The sequence below is a fragment of the Hyperolius riggenbachi genome, chromosome 4 (assembly GCF_040937935.1).
Source record: "Hyperolius riggenbachi isolate aHypRig1 chromosome 4, aHypRig1.pri, whole genome shotgun sequence".
In the NCBI taxonomy this organism is placed as follows: Eukaryota; Metazoa; Chordata; class Amphibia; order Anura; family Hyperoliidae; genus Hyperolius; species Hyperolius riggenbachi.
Genome location: NC_090649.1, coordinates 6,310,977 through 6,328,382, shown reverse-complemented (window position 1 = coordinate 6,328,382; position 17,406 = coordinate 6,310,977). Strand labels below are relative to the sequence as shown.

The 17,406-nt window shown below is 49.7% G+C and overlaps 1 protein-coding gene across 1 annotated transcript in view; it reads left to right on the top strand.

The window, feature by feature from the left end:
* Positions 1-17,406, top strand: part of LOC137570298 (WAP four-disulfide core domain protein 12-like) — a 42,979-nt gene that overhangs the window by 18,423 nt on the left and 7,150 nt on the right. The window contains exon 2 of the mRNA XM_068278930.1: positions 15,756-15,896. Within this exon, the coding sequence (XP_068135031.1) occupies positions 15,756-15,896 (141 nt within the window). The remainder of the gene's footprint in view (positions 1-15,755; positions 15,897-17,406) is intronic.

Sequence of the window (17,406 nt, the reverse complement as noted above, 5' to 3'; positions counted from 1 at the left end):
TGGCTGTGTCTGGCCCCGACCCGACCTCCTCTGTCCTCCATCCTTCTCCTCCTCCGGGCCAGCGAATTCTCCAGTCCACCCCTGGGCGGAGCAGAGCAGTGCAGCAGGGATTGATTGCCAAAGAGCCGTTTGGGGAGCCGAACATGAGTCAGAAGAGCCGCTTGCAGAGACAGTGTCTCTGCAAGCGGCTCTTCTGACTTGTGTTCGGCTCTCTGTCTCTGCAAGCGGCTCTTCTGACTCCAGTTCGGCTCTCTTTCTCTGCAAGCGGCTCTTCTGCCGCTGGTGTTCAGCTCCTGTTCGGCTCTCTCACCGGACAATTCAAAATCCCGGCCGGACGGCCTGGACAGGTCTGAAAAAGTGGACCTGTCCGGGCAAAAGAGGACGCCTGGTCAGCCTACCATACATCATCGTGGAGCAAAATTTTGACCTTTCACTCCAGAGTCAGCAGGCTCATGACAGCCAATCAGCTAGCTCTCCATCCTTGACCACCCCCCCTATAAAAAAAACACCAGCACGTCAGCCATTTTACAAGTCTGCCTGTAGCTGCTGTGAGTGAAAGCAGGGAGAGAGAGAGTTATACTGGGAATAAGGAAAGCGTTAGTTAGGCCTCAGTTCTGTGTCCCCACTGAGTTTCTTGCTGTTAGTACAGCATCCTGAGCACCCAAAGAGCCATTGTAAGGGCTGGTAATAGGTTTTCTTGCTATTGTGATATCGCAGTTCTGTGTGTCTGACTGTCCACAGTGCACTGTCTGATACAGATGTGCACTGTCCGCAGTGTTGCTGCACAATACACTCCTGAGCATGGGCGTCTGCACATATGGCAAAACCGGGCATCTGCCCGAGCCTGGCCGCCCGCTGCCCCCCCTGGCCGCGTGCCCATGCAGCCAGAAGGAGAGGAACAGCGCAGAGAAGAGAGAGAGCTATGGGCACAGTGGGGAAGGGCGGACGTCTCCCCCCCTTCCCTCACCTTAGGGGGCTCTCTCTCCCTCGCTGTCCCCTCCGGAATGAAGTGTGCAGCTGCTGGGCAGCGGGCGGAACTTACCTCGTCTCGCTCCTGCGCCGGAAGTTCTGGTGCCGCACTCTGGTCTGGATCAGACCAGAGTAGCGGCTAATCCATCCGGCGCGTGCGACGTGAGGAGGTAAGGTCCGCCCGCTGCCAGCCGCTGCACACTTCATTCCGGACTCCAGAGGGGAGAGCGAGAGAGGGAGGGAGAGCCCCCTAAGGTGAGTGCCCATAGCTCTCCCTCTTCTCTGCGCTGCTCCCCTCCTGCTGGGGCACACATGGCCACCTTTTCTGGGGACATATCCCCCTACCTACATATACTGGGACATATACCCCCTGCCTACATATACTGGGACATATACCCCCTGCCTACGTATACTGGGACATATACCCCCTGCCTACATATACTAGGACATATACCCCCTGCCTACATATACTGGGACATATACCCCCTGCCTACATATACTGGGACATATACCCCCTGCCTACATATACTGGGACATATACCCCCTGCCTACATATACTGGGACATATACCCCCTGCCTACATATACTGGGACATATACCCCCTGCCTACATATACTGGGACATATACCCCCTGCCTACATATACTGGGACATATACCCCCTGGCTACATATACTGGGACATATACCCCCTGCCTACATATACTGGGACATATACCCCCTGCCTACATATACTGGGACATATACCCCCTGCCTACATATACTGGGACATATACCCCCTGCCTACATATACTGGGACATATACCTCCTGCCTACATATACTGGGACATATACCCCCTGCCTACATATACTGGGACATATACCCCCTGCCTACATATACTGGGACATATACCCCCTGCCTACATATACTGGGACATATCCCCCTGGCTACATATACTGGGACATATCCCCCTGCCTACATATACTGGGACATATACCCCCTGCCTACATATACTGGGACATATACCCCCTGCCTACATATACTGGGACATATACCCCCTGCCTACATATACTGGGACATATACCCCCTGCCTACATATACTGGGACATATACCCTCTTCCTACATATACTGGGACATATACCCCCTGCCTACATATACTGGGACATATACCCCCTGTCTACATATACTGGGACATATACCCCCTGCCTACATATACTGGGACATATCCCCCTGGCTACATATACTGGGACATATCCCCCTGGCTACATATACTGGGACATATACCCCTGCCTACATATACTGGGACATATCCCCCTGGCTACATATACTGGGACATATCCCCCTGGCTATATATACTGGGACATATACCCCCTGCCTACATATACTGGGACATATACCCCTGCCTACATATACTGGGACATATACCCCTGCCTACATATACTGGGACATATCCCCCTGGCTACTTTTTCTGGGGACATATACCCCTGCCTACATATACTGGGACATATCCCCCTGGCTACATATACTGGGACATATACCCCCTGCCTACATATACTGGGACATATACCCCCTGCCTACATATACTGGGACATATCCCCCTGGCTACATATACTGGGACATATTTATTTATTGTATTTATAAAGCGCCAACATATTACGCAGCGCTGAACATTAATTTAGGTTACAGACAATATTTAGGGGTGACATACAGCAATATGACAATACAGGAATACAAGAAAACCAGATCACACAGCACAGTATTAGTACAAGGTAATGCTTAGTCAGTCACTGGATGAAGCATGGAGATTAGGCAAGTTATGTTCACTCAGATGCATAGCATGGGTTCACAGTAATGGAGGTGCCAGATCAGGCAGGACACAAAAGGAGGAGGACCCTGCCCAAAGGCTTACAATCTAGAGGGAGAGGTAAGGACACGAATGGTAGGGGACCAGAGTTCAGCTGTAGATTTAGAGCACTTGTGAGGGGTAGTAGGCCAGAGTGAAAAGGTGAGTTTTGAGGGCTTTCTTGAAGATGTTGAAGGAGGGGGCTGCCCTAATGGGTGGAGGTAGGGAGTTCCATAGTGTTGGAGCAGCTCTTGAGAAGTCCTGGAGGCGTGCATGGGACTGGGTGATGCGGGGGGAGGTTAGGCGAAGTTCATTGGAAGAGCGGAGTGAGCGGCTAGGTGTGTACCTCTGAGTAAGATCGGAAATGTAGGTTGGACAGGTTTTGTGGACAGATTTGTAGGTCAGACACAGTATCTTGAATCTGATTCTGGACTGGATAGGAAGCCAGTGGAGGGATTCTAGGAGGGGATCTGCCGTGGTGGAGCGATGGGAGCAGTGGATAATTCTGGCTGCCGCATTCATGATGGACTGCAGTGGGGCTGTTCGGGTCATAGGGAGACCAGACAGCAGGGCATTGCAGTAGTCAAGGCGGGAAATTATGAGGGCATGGATGAGGAGTTTGGTGGTGGCAGAGGTCAGGAAAGGGCGAATCTTACAGATGTTACGAAGGTGGAAGTTGCAGGACTTTGTGAGGTTTTGGATGTGGGAAGTGAAGGAGAGTGCGGAGTCCAGGGTGACACCCAGACAGCGGGCTTGAGAGGTAGGGCGAATGGTAGTGTGGTTAACAGTGACATGCACATCTGGGAGGTTCGTGGATGGCCGGGGTGGGAAGATCATAAATTCTGTTTTGTCTAGATTTAGTTTCAGGAACCTAGCAGACATCCAGGAGGAGATGGCGGATAGGCAGGAGGAGACCTTGTCCATGGTAGTGGTGGATATGTCAGGGGTGTGGAGGTAGATCTGGGTGTCATCTGCATACAGATGATAGTTAAAACCCATGGAGGAGATAACCTTGCCAATGGAGGATGTGTATAGGGTGAACAGTAGGGGGCCAAGGACCGAACCTTGGGGGACTCCCACCGAGAGGTGGTTGGGGGTGGACGAGGACTCATTGAAGGTGGTCGTGAAGGAGCGGTTGGAGAGGTAGGATGAAAGCCAGGACAGGGCGAGATCGTGAATGCCCAAGGACTGGAGGGACTGGAGGAGTAGGGGATGATCTACTGTGTCAAAAGCTGCTGACAGGTCAAGGAGGATATCCCCCTGGCTACATATACTGGGACATATACCCCTGCCTACATATACTGGGACACATACCCCTGCCTACATATACTGGGACATATCCCCCTGGCTACTTTTTCTGGGGACATATACCCCTGCCTACATATACTGGGACATATCCCCCTGGCTACATATACTGGGACATATACCCCCTGCCTACATATACTGGGACATATACCCCCTGCCTACATATACTGGGACATATCCCCCTGGCTACATATACTGGGACATATCCCCCTGGCTACATATACTGGGACATATACCCCTGCCTACATATACTGGGACATATACCCCTGCCTACATATACTGGGACATATCCCCCTGGCTACTTTTTCTGGGGACATATACCCCTGCCTACATATACTGGGACATATCCCCCTGGCTACAAATACTGGGACATATACCCCCTGCCTACATATACTGAGACATATACCCCCTGCCTACATATACTGGGACATATACCCCCTGGCTACATATACTGGGACATATCCCCCTGCCTACATATACTGGGACATATACCCCTGCCTACATATACTGGGACATATACCCCTGCCTACATATACTGGGACATATACCCCTGCCTACATATACTGGGGACATATACCCCTGCCTACATATACTGGGCACATATACCCCTGCCTACATATACTGGGCACATATACCCCTGCCTACATATACTGGGCACATATACCCCTGACTACATATACTGGGCACATATACCCCTGGCTACCTGTTCTGGGGACATCTCTACCCCTGGCTACCAGTTCTGGGGACATCTATACCGCTGGCCACCTATTCTGGGGACACCTATAGACCTGGGGCTACCTATTTTTGGGGAACCACTGCTGTCAGATTGAGTGTATTTTGGGGAACTGCTGCCAGGTGAGAAGTGTTTACATATTAAGGGGGCATTCTGCCTATTTATGTGAAAAGCTGTCTATTTATGTGCCTCATGACTGCTGAATTTGTCTTGTTGCGGGCCTCATGGTTACTGACTTTGTCTTGTTGGGGGCCTCATGAATGCTGAATTTGTCTTGTTGGGGGCCTCATGATTGCTGAGTTGGTCATGTTGGGGGCCTCATGATTGCTGAATTTGTCTTGATGGGGGGGGGGGGGGGCTCATGATTGCTGAATTTGTCTTGTTGGGGGTCACATGATTGCTGAATTTGTGTTGTTGGGGGCCTCATGATTGCTGAATTTGTGTTGTTGGGGGCCTCATGATTGCTGAATTTGTCTTGTTGGGGGTCACATGATTGCTAACTGCGAGACTATGGAAAAAGCTGAATCATCATCATATGAGACAATAGCATTGAACCTACTTTTTCCGCTTTTTAAAACAGAAAATGAAACTGGGAGGTTCTAAAAAAATGAATAATTTTTTCAGGAGTACGATGGATGAAATTGTTTATCTTCACAGTTTATTTTCAACTTAATTTTCCATAATGTTCATGTATGAGTTAAAATGTTTGTATTTAGTTTAAATTGCTGTTGGCACTTTGTGATAGTAAAGTGACTTTGCAGTTTGGACACTCGACCTCCAAAAGGTTCGCCACCAGTGTCCTAATCTAATGTCCCACCATTGCTTAGTTCATGTAAGCTTGTCTCCACCCACGACCACACCCACATTCTGGTTCATGACCACACCCATTTTTCGGTGCGGCGCGCTATGCGCGCCGCATGACGTAGCTCCGTTTTTTGGCGCCACACAACACCAGCCCAGTTTCGCTCCCCACTTTTTGCCCCCCCCCTGGAAAATTTTCTGCGGACGCCCATGCTCCTGAGTGTTATGTTTGTTCTCTTTTGATATTATATTGCAGTTCTCTGCATCCAGTGACTGTTTAGTGCAGTGACTTAGCTGGTGGACACAGGTGTGCACACACTGCTAGTGCTGGTCCAGTACCTTTCACAATACCCCTCACCATAAGTGTTATTTTTGTTCTCTTTTGATATTGTTATTTGCAATCCTCTGTGTCTAGCATACACGTTAGCTAGCGGTTGGAGAAAGGTCTGCTGGTAGTCATAGTAGTGCACCGACTACATAACCCAATAATCCTTCACCACCACTACTGGCATCATCTAACATCCAAACACTAACCAAAAGTAAAAGAGTACCAGGGGATATGAATACAACACTCTAGTCTACATGACAAGCCCTATGGGTACAAAGTAACGCTAATACCTTTATTATAAATATCAAATGATTAAAATTGGACTCCTGTGTCGTGGGTCATCCTGTTGTGAAGACCCTAAAATAGGGATTTTGACCCTCTCAAGCGAGTCTGTCGGTGGGTGGCTTCCTGATCCCCCTCCACTTCTATAGTATCAGGAAGTGCGGTACAGCTATCCCACAGCGGGGGTGAATGCTTCACTAAAGTGTAGGTGAGGAAGTTATCAGCTTTACTCTGTACCCATAGGGCTTGTGGTGTAGACGAGAGTGTTGTATCATCTAGTATCCGACCACTACTGCCTCCTGTATTGGTCCTGTATTGTGAGTGATTGTTGCAGATAGCATTACATAAACCCTATCGGTCACCTGACCTGCGCGGAGTGACATTCACTTTGTACCAAAAAAACAAACAAACACCTGAGTGGAAGCTCTCTATCCCTTACTGTGCGGTTGCACTATTAACTATTGATGCAACTCTTCTGAAACGTTGTAAAAGGATTAAAGAGCAATCCCATTGCAACATACCGGTACTCTTCATAGTGTGAAGGGTGCCTAAGAGTGCCACCACATGGAAAACTAAAATAACCTTCCTGGCGGTAACCCCGAGCTGAGCTCGGGCTATGCCGCACAGAAGGATTTATCAGGCCCTGCTGGGCCGATTCGCATTATTTTTTTTTTGCTAGCTGCATGTGCATTCCGACCACCGCCACTACCCACCGATTAGCCACCGATCGCCGCCCCCCCCCCCCCCCCCCTAGACCCCGTGCGCTGCCTGGCCAATCAGTTCCAGGCAGTGCTGAGGGGTGGATCAGGACTCCCTTTGACGACATGACGTCGGTGACGTCATCCCGCCCGTCGCCATGGCGACGGGGGAAGCCCTTCAGGAAATCCCATTCTTCGAACGGGATTTCCTGATCAAAGATTGCCGGAGGTGATCGAAGCGGGCGGGGGGATGCTGCTGCACAGCGGCTATCATGTAGCGAGCCCTAGGCTCGCTACATGATTTAAAAAATAAAAATAAAAAAAACTGCTACGCTGCCCCCTGGCGGTTTCTAATAGACCGCCAGGAGGGATAACTGACATTGTGTAAATTCCTCAGTAATGTCAGTAAAACATGAGATGATGCAGTACTGAACTTGCCTTAGAGAGTTGCAGCTGCTGCATCTTCTGATTATTTCTTCACATAATCACCTCCTTTATTCAAGCATTTATCCCATCTTTGTACAAGATTGTCAATGCCTTTGTTGTAGTATCACAATCCTCACCTGTGCTGTGTACTGGAGGTATTGGGGAGGGGAGGAGCTTTGTGTTAATGCTGCTGAACAAGCAGTTATCAGCGCTCTGCAGTCATGTGACATGGTAGGATCAGGGGCGTAACTAGAAATCACTGGGCCCCCCTGCAAATATTTGGATGGGCCCCCTCCCCCCATAGGCCAAATAATCGTAATGGGGCAGCGTTTCACTGTAAATTAATTGTAAAGTGGGCAGCAGTCACCTGAAAATCGCAATGTGGGCAGCAGTCACCTGAAAATCGCAATGTGGGCAGCAGACACCAGAAAATCGCAATGTGGGCAGCAGTCACCAGAAAATCGCAATGTGGGCAGCAGTCACCAGAAAATCGCAATGTGGGCAGCAGTCACCAGAAAATCGCAATGTGGGCAGCAGTCACCACAAAATCGCAATGTGGGCAGCAGTCATCAGAAAATCCTAATGTGGGCAGCAGACACCAGAAAATCGCAATGTGGGCAGCAGACACCAGAAAATCGCAATGTGGGCAGCAGTCACCAGAAAATTGCAATGTGGGCAGCAGTCACCAGAAAATCGCAATGTGGGCAGCAGTCACCAGAAAATCGCAATGTGAGCAGCAGTGACCAGAAAATCGCAATGTGGGCAGCAGTCAACAGAAAATCGCAATGTGGGCAGCAGACACCAGAAAATCGCAATGTGGGCAGCAGTCACCAGAAAATCGCAATGTGGGCAGCAGACACCTGAAAATTGCAATGTGGGCAGCAGACACCTGAAAATCGTAATGTGGGCAGCAGACACCAGAATATCGTAATGTGGGCAGCAGACACCAGAAAATCGTAATGTGGACAGCAGACACCTGAAAATCGCAATGTGGGCAGCAGACACCAGAAAATCGCAATGTGGGCAGCAGACACCTGAAAATCCCAATGTGGGCAGCAGTCACCAGAAAATCGCAATGTGGGCAGCAGGCACTAGAAAATCGTAATGTGGGCAGCGTTCACCAGAATATCGTAATGTGGGCAGCAGTTACCAGAAAAAAAAAATGCCTCTGTGAAAAGAAAAACAATTCACTTACCTGTCAGGAGTCTCTCCTGGCCTCTGGTGCGCAGCTCCCCGATGATCCTCCTGTGCACTGCAGCACACTAGTGTTGTCTGGATCATGAACGATTCGGATCTTTGATCCGAATCTATTTTGTGAGTCGAATCATCCGAATCATCAAAATGAGTGATTTGGATCGCAAAAGGGGCGGGGCCAGGAGCGACATGCCCCCTCTCAGCGGGCAGCGGGGTCCTGGAAGCAGAGCAGAGATGGATCGCTCTGTTGGAGGGGAGCCAGGGAAAGGTAGATGAGAGAGAGGGGACATGGGTGCCACTGCCAGATATGTGTAGAGCACACATACTGGCTATAATGTGCTGCCCATTACAGGCTGTCTGTTCGTAGTTGTGCACAGTGAACACATTGGAAGCTTTTGGCTCAGCACAGCTCAGCTCAGTAACTTTGCAGGCACTGTGATTGCTGTGCAATATGATCCTCCTGCACTCTGCTCTAACCAGCTGCACTTTACTTCTGGGAATGCTTTGGGGAATGCTTTCTAACTGTGCGACGTTTCCATTCAAGGTATACAGATGAACATGTAGGTGAAATACATGTAGAGCATATGATTGCAGCATGTGGATATTGTGTGCAAACAAACATTTCTGCTCTCTGCTCGTCCCTCCTCCCTTCTCTGTCCACTCCCTGTCCTCTGTCCATCTTCTCCCCTTCTCTGTGTGTCCACCCCCCCCCCCCCCTTCTCCTGTCCACAGCAGGGAAAGACCTGTCCTGCTATTCATTTCACCCCCGAATGCTTCGGTAGTAAAATGATCCGAGATTCGGATCAAAGATCCGGATCTTTTCAATGATCCGATTCGAATCATCCGGATCATTGAAAAGATCCGAACTTCGCATCTCTACACAGGGGCGTAGCAATAGGCCCTGCAGCGCCTGCGCCAGCGGGGGGGCCCGGCCCCCCCCTGGGGCCCGCTCGGGGCCGTTTTTTGGGGGCTGGAGGGGTGGCAGCATGAGGGGAAAGCCTTGCCCACAGTCGGCGGGGAGAGGGGAAGTTCCCCCCTCTCCCTCACCTCGGGGCTCTCCTCTCTGCGCTCCCCTCCAGCTAGTCAATGTGTGTGGGCAGCGGGCAGCGGGCAGCAGCGGGATACATACCTTCTTCCTTGCGTTCCATCGCCGCCTTCTCGCTCTAGCGGCTGACGTCACTTTCTTCCGGAAGTGACGTTAGCCGCTAGAGCGAGAAGGCGGCGATGGAACGCAAGGAAGAAGGTATGTATCCCGCTGCTGCCCGCTGCCCGCTGCCCACACACATTGACTAGCTGGAGGGGGATTTTCAGGTGTCTGCTGCCCACATTACGATTTTCTGGTGACTGCTGCCCACATTACGATTTTCTGGTGACTGCTGCCCTCATTACGATTTTCAGGTGCCTGCTGCCCACATTACGATTTTCAGGTGCCTGCTGCCCACATTACGATTTTCAGGTGTCTGCTGCCCACATTGCGATTTTCAGGTGTCTGCTGCCCACATTACGATTTTCAGGTGCCTGCTGCCCACATTACGATTTTCAGGTGTCTGCTGCCCACATTGCGATTTTCAGGTGTCTGCTGCCCACATTACGATTTTCAGGTGTCTGCTGCCCACATTGCGATTTTCAGGTGTCTGCTGCCCACATTACGATTTTCAGGTGTCTGCTGCCCACATTACGATTTTCTGGTGACTGCTGCCCACATTACGATTTTCAGGTGTCTGCTGCCCACATTGCGATTTTCAGGTGTCTACTGCCCACATTACGATTTTCAGGTGTCTGCTGCCCACATTGCGATTTTCAGGTGTCTGCTGCCCACATTACGATTTTCAGGTGTCTGCCGCCCACATTACGATTTTCTGGTGTCTGCTGCCCACATTACGATTTTCAGGTGTCTGCTGCCCACATTACGATTTTCAGGTGTCTGCTGCCCACATTGCGATTTTCAGGTGTCTGCTGCCCACATTGCGATTTTCAGGTGTCTGCTGCCCACATTACGATTTTCAGGTGCCTGCTGCCCACATTACGATTTTCAGGTGTCTGCTGCCCACATTACGATTTTCAGGTGTCTGCTGCCCACATTACGATTTTCAGGTGTCTGCTGCCCACATTACGATTTTCAGGTGTCTGCTGCCCACATTACGATTTTCTGGTGTCTGCTGCCCACATTACGATTTTCAGGTGTCTGCTGCCCACATTGCGATTTTCTGGTGTCTGCTGCCCACATTACGATTTTCTGGTGTATACTGCCCACATTAGGATTTTCTGGTGACTGCTGCCCACATTGCGATTTTCTGGTGACTGCTGCCCACATTAGGATTTTCTGGTAACTGATGCCCACATTGCGATTTTCTGGTGACTGCTGCCCACATGGCGATTTTCTGGTGACTGCTGCCCACATTGCGATTTTCTGGTGAACTCTGCCCACATTACAATTTTCTGTCCCACATTACGATATTCTGGTGAACGCTGCCCACATTACGATTGTCTGGTGAATGCTGTCCACGTTACAATTTTCTGGTGACTGCTGCTCACGTTACGATTTTCTGGTGAACTCTGCCCACATTATGATTTTCTGGTGAACTCTGCACACATTATGATTTTCTGGTGAACGCTGCCCACATTACGATTGTCTGGTGAATGCTGTCCACGTTACAATTTTCTGGTGACTGGTGCCCACATTACGATTTTCTGATGAACTCTGCCCACATTATGATTTTCTAAAGGCCCACATTACGATTTTCTGGTGAACTCTGCCCACATTACGATTTTCTGGCCCACATTACGATTGTCTGGTAAAATGCTGCCCACTTTACAATTAATTTACAGTGAAACGCTGCCCCATTACGATTATTTGGCACCTATGGGGGGGGGCCCATCCAAATATTCACAGGGGGGCCCAGTGATTTCTAGTTACGCCCCTGCTGCCCACATTACGATTTTCTGGTGTATGCTGCCCACATTAGGATTTTCTGGTGACTGCTGCCCACATTGCGATTTTCTGGTGACTGCTGCCCACATTAGGATTTTCTGGTGACTGATGCCCACATTGCGATTTTCTGGTGACTGCTGCCCACATGGCGATTTTCTGGTGACTGCTGCCCACATTGCGATTTTCTGGTGAACTCTGCCCACATTACGATTTTCTGTCCCACATTACGATATTCTGGTGAACGCTGCCCACATTACGATTGTCTGGTGAATGCTGTCCACGTTACAATTTTCTGGTGACTGCTGCTCACGTTACGATTTTCTGGTGAACTCTGCCCACATTATGATTTTCTGGTGAACTCTGCCCACATTATGATTTTCTGGTGAACGCTGCCCACATTACGATTGTCTGGTGAATGCTGTCCACGTTACAATTTTCTGGTGACTGGTGCCCACATTACGATTTTCTGATGAACTCTGCCCACATTATGATTTTCTAAAGGCCCACATTACGATTTTCTGGTGAACTCTGCCCACATTACGATTTTCTGGCCCACATTACGATTGTCTGGTAAAATGCTGCCCACTTTACAATTAATTTACAGTGAAACGCTGCCCCATTACGATTATTTGGCACCTATGGGGGGGGGGGGGCATCCAAATATTCGCAGGGGGGCCCAGTGATTTCTAGTTACGCCCCTGCTGCCCACATTACGAATTTCTGGTGTATGCTGCCCACATTAGGATTTTCTGGTGACTGCTGCCCACATTGCGATTTTCTGGTGACTGCTGCCCACATTAGGATTTTCTGGTGACTGATGCCCACATTGCGATTTTCTGGTGACTGCTGCCCACATGGCGATTTTCTGGTGACTGCTGCCCACATTGCGATTTTCTGGTGAACTCTGCCCACATTACGATTTTCTGTCCCACATTACGATATTCTGGTGAACGCTGCCCACATTACGATTGTCTGGTGAATGCTGTCCACGTTACAATTTTCTGGTGACTGCTGCTCACGTTACGATTTTCTGGTGAACTCTGCCCACATTATGATTTTCTGGTGAACTCTGCCCACATTATGATTTTCTGGTGAACGCTGCCCACATTACGATTGTCTGGTGAATGCTGTCCACGTTACAATTTTCTGGTGACTGCTGCTCACGTTACGATTTTCTGGTGAACTCTGCCCACATTATGATTTTCTGGTGAACTCTGCCCACATTATGATTTTCTGGTGAACGCTGCCCACATTACGATTGTCTGGTGAATGCTGTCCACGTTACAATTTTCTGGTGACTGGTGCCCACATTACGATTTTCTGATGAACTCTGCCCACATTATGATTTTCTAAAGGCCCACATTACGATTTTCTGGTGAACTCTGCCCACATTACGATTTTCTGGCCCACATTACGATTGTCTGGTAAAATGGTGCCCACTTTACAATTAATTTACAGTGAAACGCTGCCCCATTACGATTATTTGGCACCTATGGGGGGGGGGGCATCCAAATATTCGCAGGGGGGCCCAGTGATTTCTAGTTACGCCCCTGCTGCCCACATTACGATTTTCTGGTGTATGCTGCCCACATTAGGATTTTCTGGTGACTGCTGCCCACATTGCGATTTTCTGGTGACTGCTGCCCACATTAGGATTTTCTGGTGACTGATGCCCACATTGCGATTTTCTGGTGACTGCTGCCCACATGGCGATTTTCTGGTGACTGCTGCCCACATTACGATTTTCTGTCCCACATTACGCTATTCTGGTGAACGCTGCCCACATTACGATTGTCTGGTGAATGCTGTCCACGTTACAATTTTCTGGTGACTGCTGCTCACGTTACGATTTTCTGGTGAACTCTGCCCACATTATGATTTTCTGGTGAACTCTGCCCACATTATGATTTTCTGGTGAACGCTGCCCACATTACGATTGTCTGGTGAATGCTGTCCACGTTACAATTTTCTGGTGACTGGTGCCCACATTACGATTTTCTGATGAACTCTGCCCACATTATGATTTTCTAAAGGCCCACATTACGATTTTCTGGTGAACTCTGCCCACATTACGATTTTCTGTCCCACATTACGCTATTCTGGTGAACGCTGCCCACATTACGATTGTCTGGTGAATGCTGTCCACGTTACAATTTTCTGGTGACTGCTGCTCACGTTACGATTTTCTGGTGAACTCTGCCCACATTATGATTTTCTGGTGAACTCTGCCCACATTATGATTTTCTGGTGAACGCTGCCCACATTACGATTGTCTGGTGAATGCTGTCCACGTTACAATTTTCTGGTGACTGGTGCCCACATTACGATTTTCTGATGAACTCTGCCCACATTATGATTTTCTAAAGGCCCACATTACGATTTTCTGGTGAACTCTGCCCACATTACGATTTTCTGGCCCACATTACGATTGTCTGGTAAAATGGTGCCCACTTTACAATTAATTTACAGTGAAACGCTGCCCCATTACGATTATTTGGCACCTATGGGGGGGGGGCATCCAAATATTCGCAGGGGGGCCCAGTGATTTCTAGTTACGCCCCTGCTGCCCACATTACGATTTTCTGGTGTATGCTGCCCACATTAGGATTTTCTGGTGACTGCTGCCCACATTGCGATTTTCTGGTGACTGCTGCCCACATTAGGATTTTCTGGTGACTGATGCCCACATTGCGATTTTCTGGTGACTGCTGCCCACATGGCGATTTTCTGGTGACTGCTGCCCACATTACGATTTTCTGTCCCACATTACGCTATTCTGGTGAACGCTGCCCACATTACGATTGTCTGGTGAATGCTGTCCACGTTACAATTTTCTGGTGACTGCTGCTCACGTTACGATTTTCTGGTGAACTCTGCCCACATTATGATTTTCTGGTGAACTCTGCCCACATTATGATTTTCTGGTGAACGCTGCCCACATTACGATTGTCTGGTGAATGCTGTCCACGTTACAATTTTCTGGTGACTGGTGCCCACATTACGATTTTCTGATGAACTCTGCCCACATTATGATTTTCTAAAGGCCCACATTACGATTTTCTGGTGAACTCTGCCCACATTACGATTTTCTGGCCCACATTACGATTGTCTGGTAAAATGCTGCCCACTTTACAATTAATTTACAGTGAAACGCTGCCCCATTACGATTATTTGGCACCTATGGGGGGGGGGGGGGGGCCCATCCAAATATTCGCAGGGGGGCCCAGTGATTTCTAGTTACGCCCCTGTCTCTACAGCACACATCTCCCGTGCTGACAGGCAGAGTGCAGGGCTACGGCAAGATGGGTGCCGAAGCCCTGTACTGGACACAAATAGTCTCCAGTGCAGGGCTTCTTCGGCAGCCATCTTGCCGTAGCCCTGCTCGGCCTGCCGGAGGAATATGCAGGCTGCTGGAGCGGGGCTGCGGGGAATAAACTGGCGCAGCGTCTATTAGACGCTGCGGCCAGTTGAGCACCTTGTGTGGGGTCCAGAATCGGGCGGCGGCGGCGCTCCCCCGCGCACAGTGAGCGGGCCCTAGAGCGGCCCCGGGCCCCCCTGCGGCTGATGGGGTCGCATCCCCGGTAGGTACGCCGGTGTGTAGGATATGGTGCAGGGAGAAAAGAGGCTATTGTGGACCTGAACTCAGAACTTCCTCTCTAAAAGATAAGCAACAGCATAATAACATTTACAGAAAAAACATTCTTTGTTACAGCTGATATAAATCCTGCAATAAATCTGCAGTGTGTCTACTTCCTGCTTTCATAGAAGCAGACATAGGGTTAACATTCTGTGTTTGCAAATTAGCTCTCTGCCATGGCAGCCAGCTGATACAGTGTATATATATATATATATATATATATATATATATATATATATATATATATACACAGTATATGTATATCTATATGTACACATACATAACTTCCTGGTTGGCGGCCATGTTTTTGTTTTTTGTTTGTGAATACTACTTAAAACTGGTGATTAAAAGCCAGGATCACGGCGGGGGGTGGCGGAATCTACAAATAGGGACCCAGGAGATCACAGTGACTTGATTGATATGTTTTTTATTGTAAATCAGACAAAACGGACAGAACAGATTCTCTTTTAAGACAACAGAATGGTCAGACTGGGAAAAGCTACATAATATCAGAGGGTGAAGAAAAGTAAACAAATGAATTGACCTTTCCTGTAGGATGGGGCTGGGTGTGTATTCTCTCTCTCTCTCTCTGTACAGCTGGGAGTGATGCTTCTGTTTTTTTGTTTCAGGGAAAAAGCCCGGAATGTGTCCCAAACCTTCGGATATGTGTGTATATAACATCCGCGCTGAGTGCCTCTCGGACCAGGACTGTGATGGGGCTAAGAAATGCTGCCAGGACCTCTGTAACATGCAATGTAAAGAGCCTATTGGTAAGTGACAGCAGCCAATGGACACTACACGGGGGTCTGTTATTGCATGTGTGTACATAGCTTCCTTCGCATGTCCTACCATAGCCTGGAGACGATGTTGGGGAGAGGCAATGTGCCTAGCTGCTTGCCTTTACATAATATTCCCCCTGTCATTGTGTGGGTTTCCCCCAGTCAGATTGCCTTCCCATTGTGATTCTGTGGGTTTCCCCCAGTCAGATTGCCTCCCCCTGTCATTGTGTGGGCTTCCTCCAGTCAGATTGCCTTCCCATTGTGATTGTGTGGGCTTCCCCCAGTCAGATTGCCATCCCCTGTCATTGTGTGGGTTTCCCCCAGTCAGATTGCCTCCCCCTGTCATTGTGTGGGCTTCCTCCAGTCAGATTGCCTTCCCATTGTCATTGTGTGGGCTTCCCCCAGTCAGATTGCCTCCCCCTGTCATTGTGTGGGTTTCCCCCAGTCAGATTGCCTTCCCATTGTGATTGTGTGGGCTTCCCCCAGTCAGATTGCCATCCCCTGTCATTGTGTGGGCTTCCTCCAGTCAGGTTGCCATCCCCTGTCATTGTGTGGGTTCCCTCCAGTCAGATTGCCATCCCCTGTCATTGTGTGGGTTTCCTCCAGTCAGATTGCCATCCCCTGTCATTGTGTGGGTTTCCTCCAGTCAGATTGCCTCCCCCCTGTCATTGTGTGGGTTTCCTCCAGTCAGATTGCCTCCCCCCTGTCATTGTGTGGGTTTCCCCCAGTCAGATTGCCTCCCCCTGTCATTGTGTGGGTCTCCTCCAGTCAGATTGCCATCCCCCCATCATTGTGTGGGTTTCCTCCAGTCAGATTGCCTCCCCCCTGTCATTGTGTGGGTTTCCTCCAGTCAGATTGCCTCCCCCCTGTCATTGTGTGGGTTTCCCCCAGTCAGATTGCCTCCCCCCTGTCATTGTGTGGGTTTCCTCCAGTCAGATTGACTCCCCCCTGTCATTGTGTGGGTTTCCTCCAGTCAGATTGCCTCCCCCCTGTCATTGTGTGGGTTTCCTCCAGTCAGATTGCCTTCCCATTGTGATTGTGTGGGTTTCCTCCAGTCAGATTGCCTTCCCCTGTCATTGTGTGGGTTTCCTCCAGTCAGATTGCCTCCCCCCTGTCATTGTGTGGGTTTCCTCCAGTCAGATTGCCATCCCCTGTCATTGTGTGGGTTTCCTCCAGTCAGATTGCCTCCCCCTGTCATTGTGTGGGTTTCCTCAAGTCAGGTTGCCTCCCCCTGTCATTGTGTGGGTTTCCCCCAGTCAGATTGCCTCCCCCCTGTCATTGTGTGGGTTTCCTCCAGTCAGATTGCCTCCCCCCTGTCATTGTGTGGGTTTCCTCCAGTCAGATTGCCATCCCCTGTCATTGTGTGGGTTTCCTCCAGTCAGATTGCCTCCCCCCTGTCATTGTGTGGGTTTCCTCCAGTCAGATTGCCTCCCCCTGTCATTGTGTGGGTTTCCCCCAGTCAGATTGCCTCCCCCTGTCATTGTGTGGGTTTCCTCCAGTC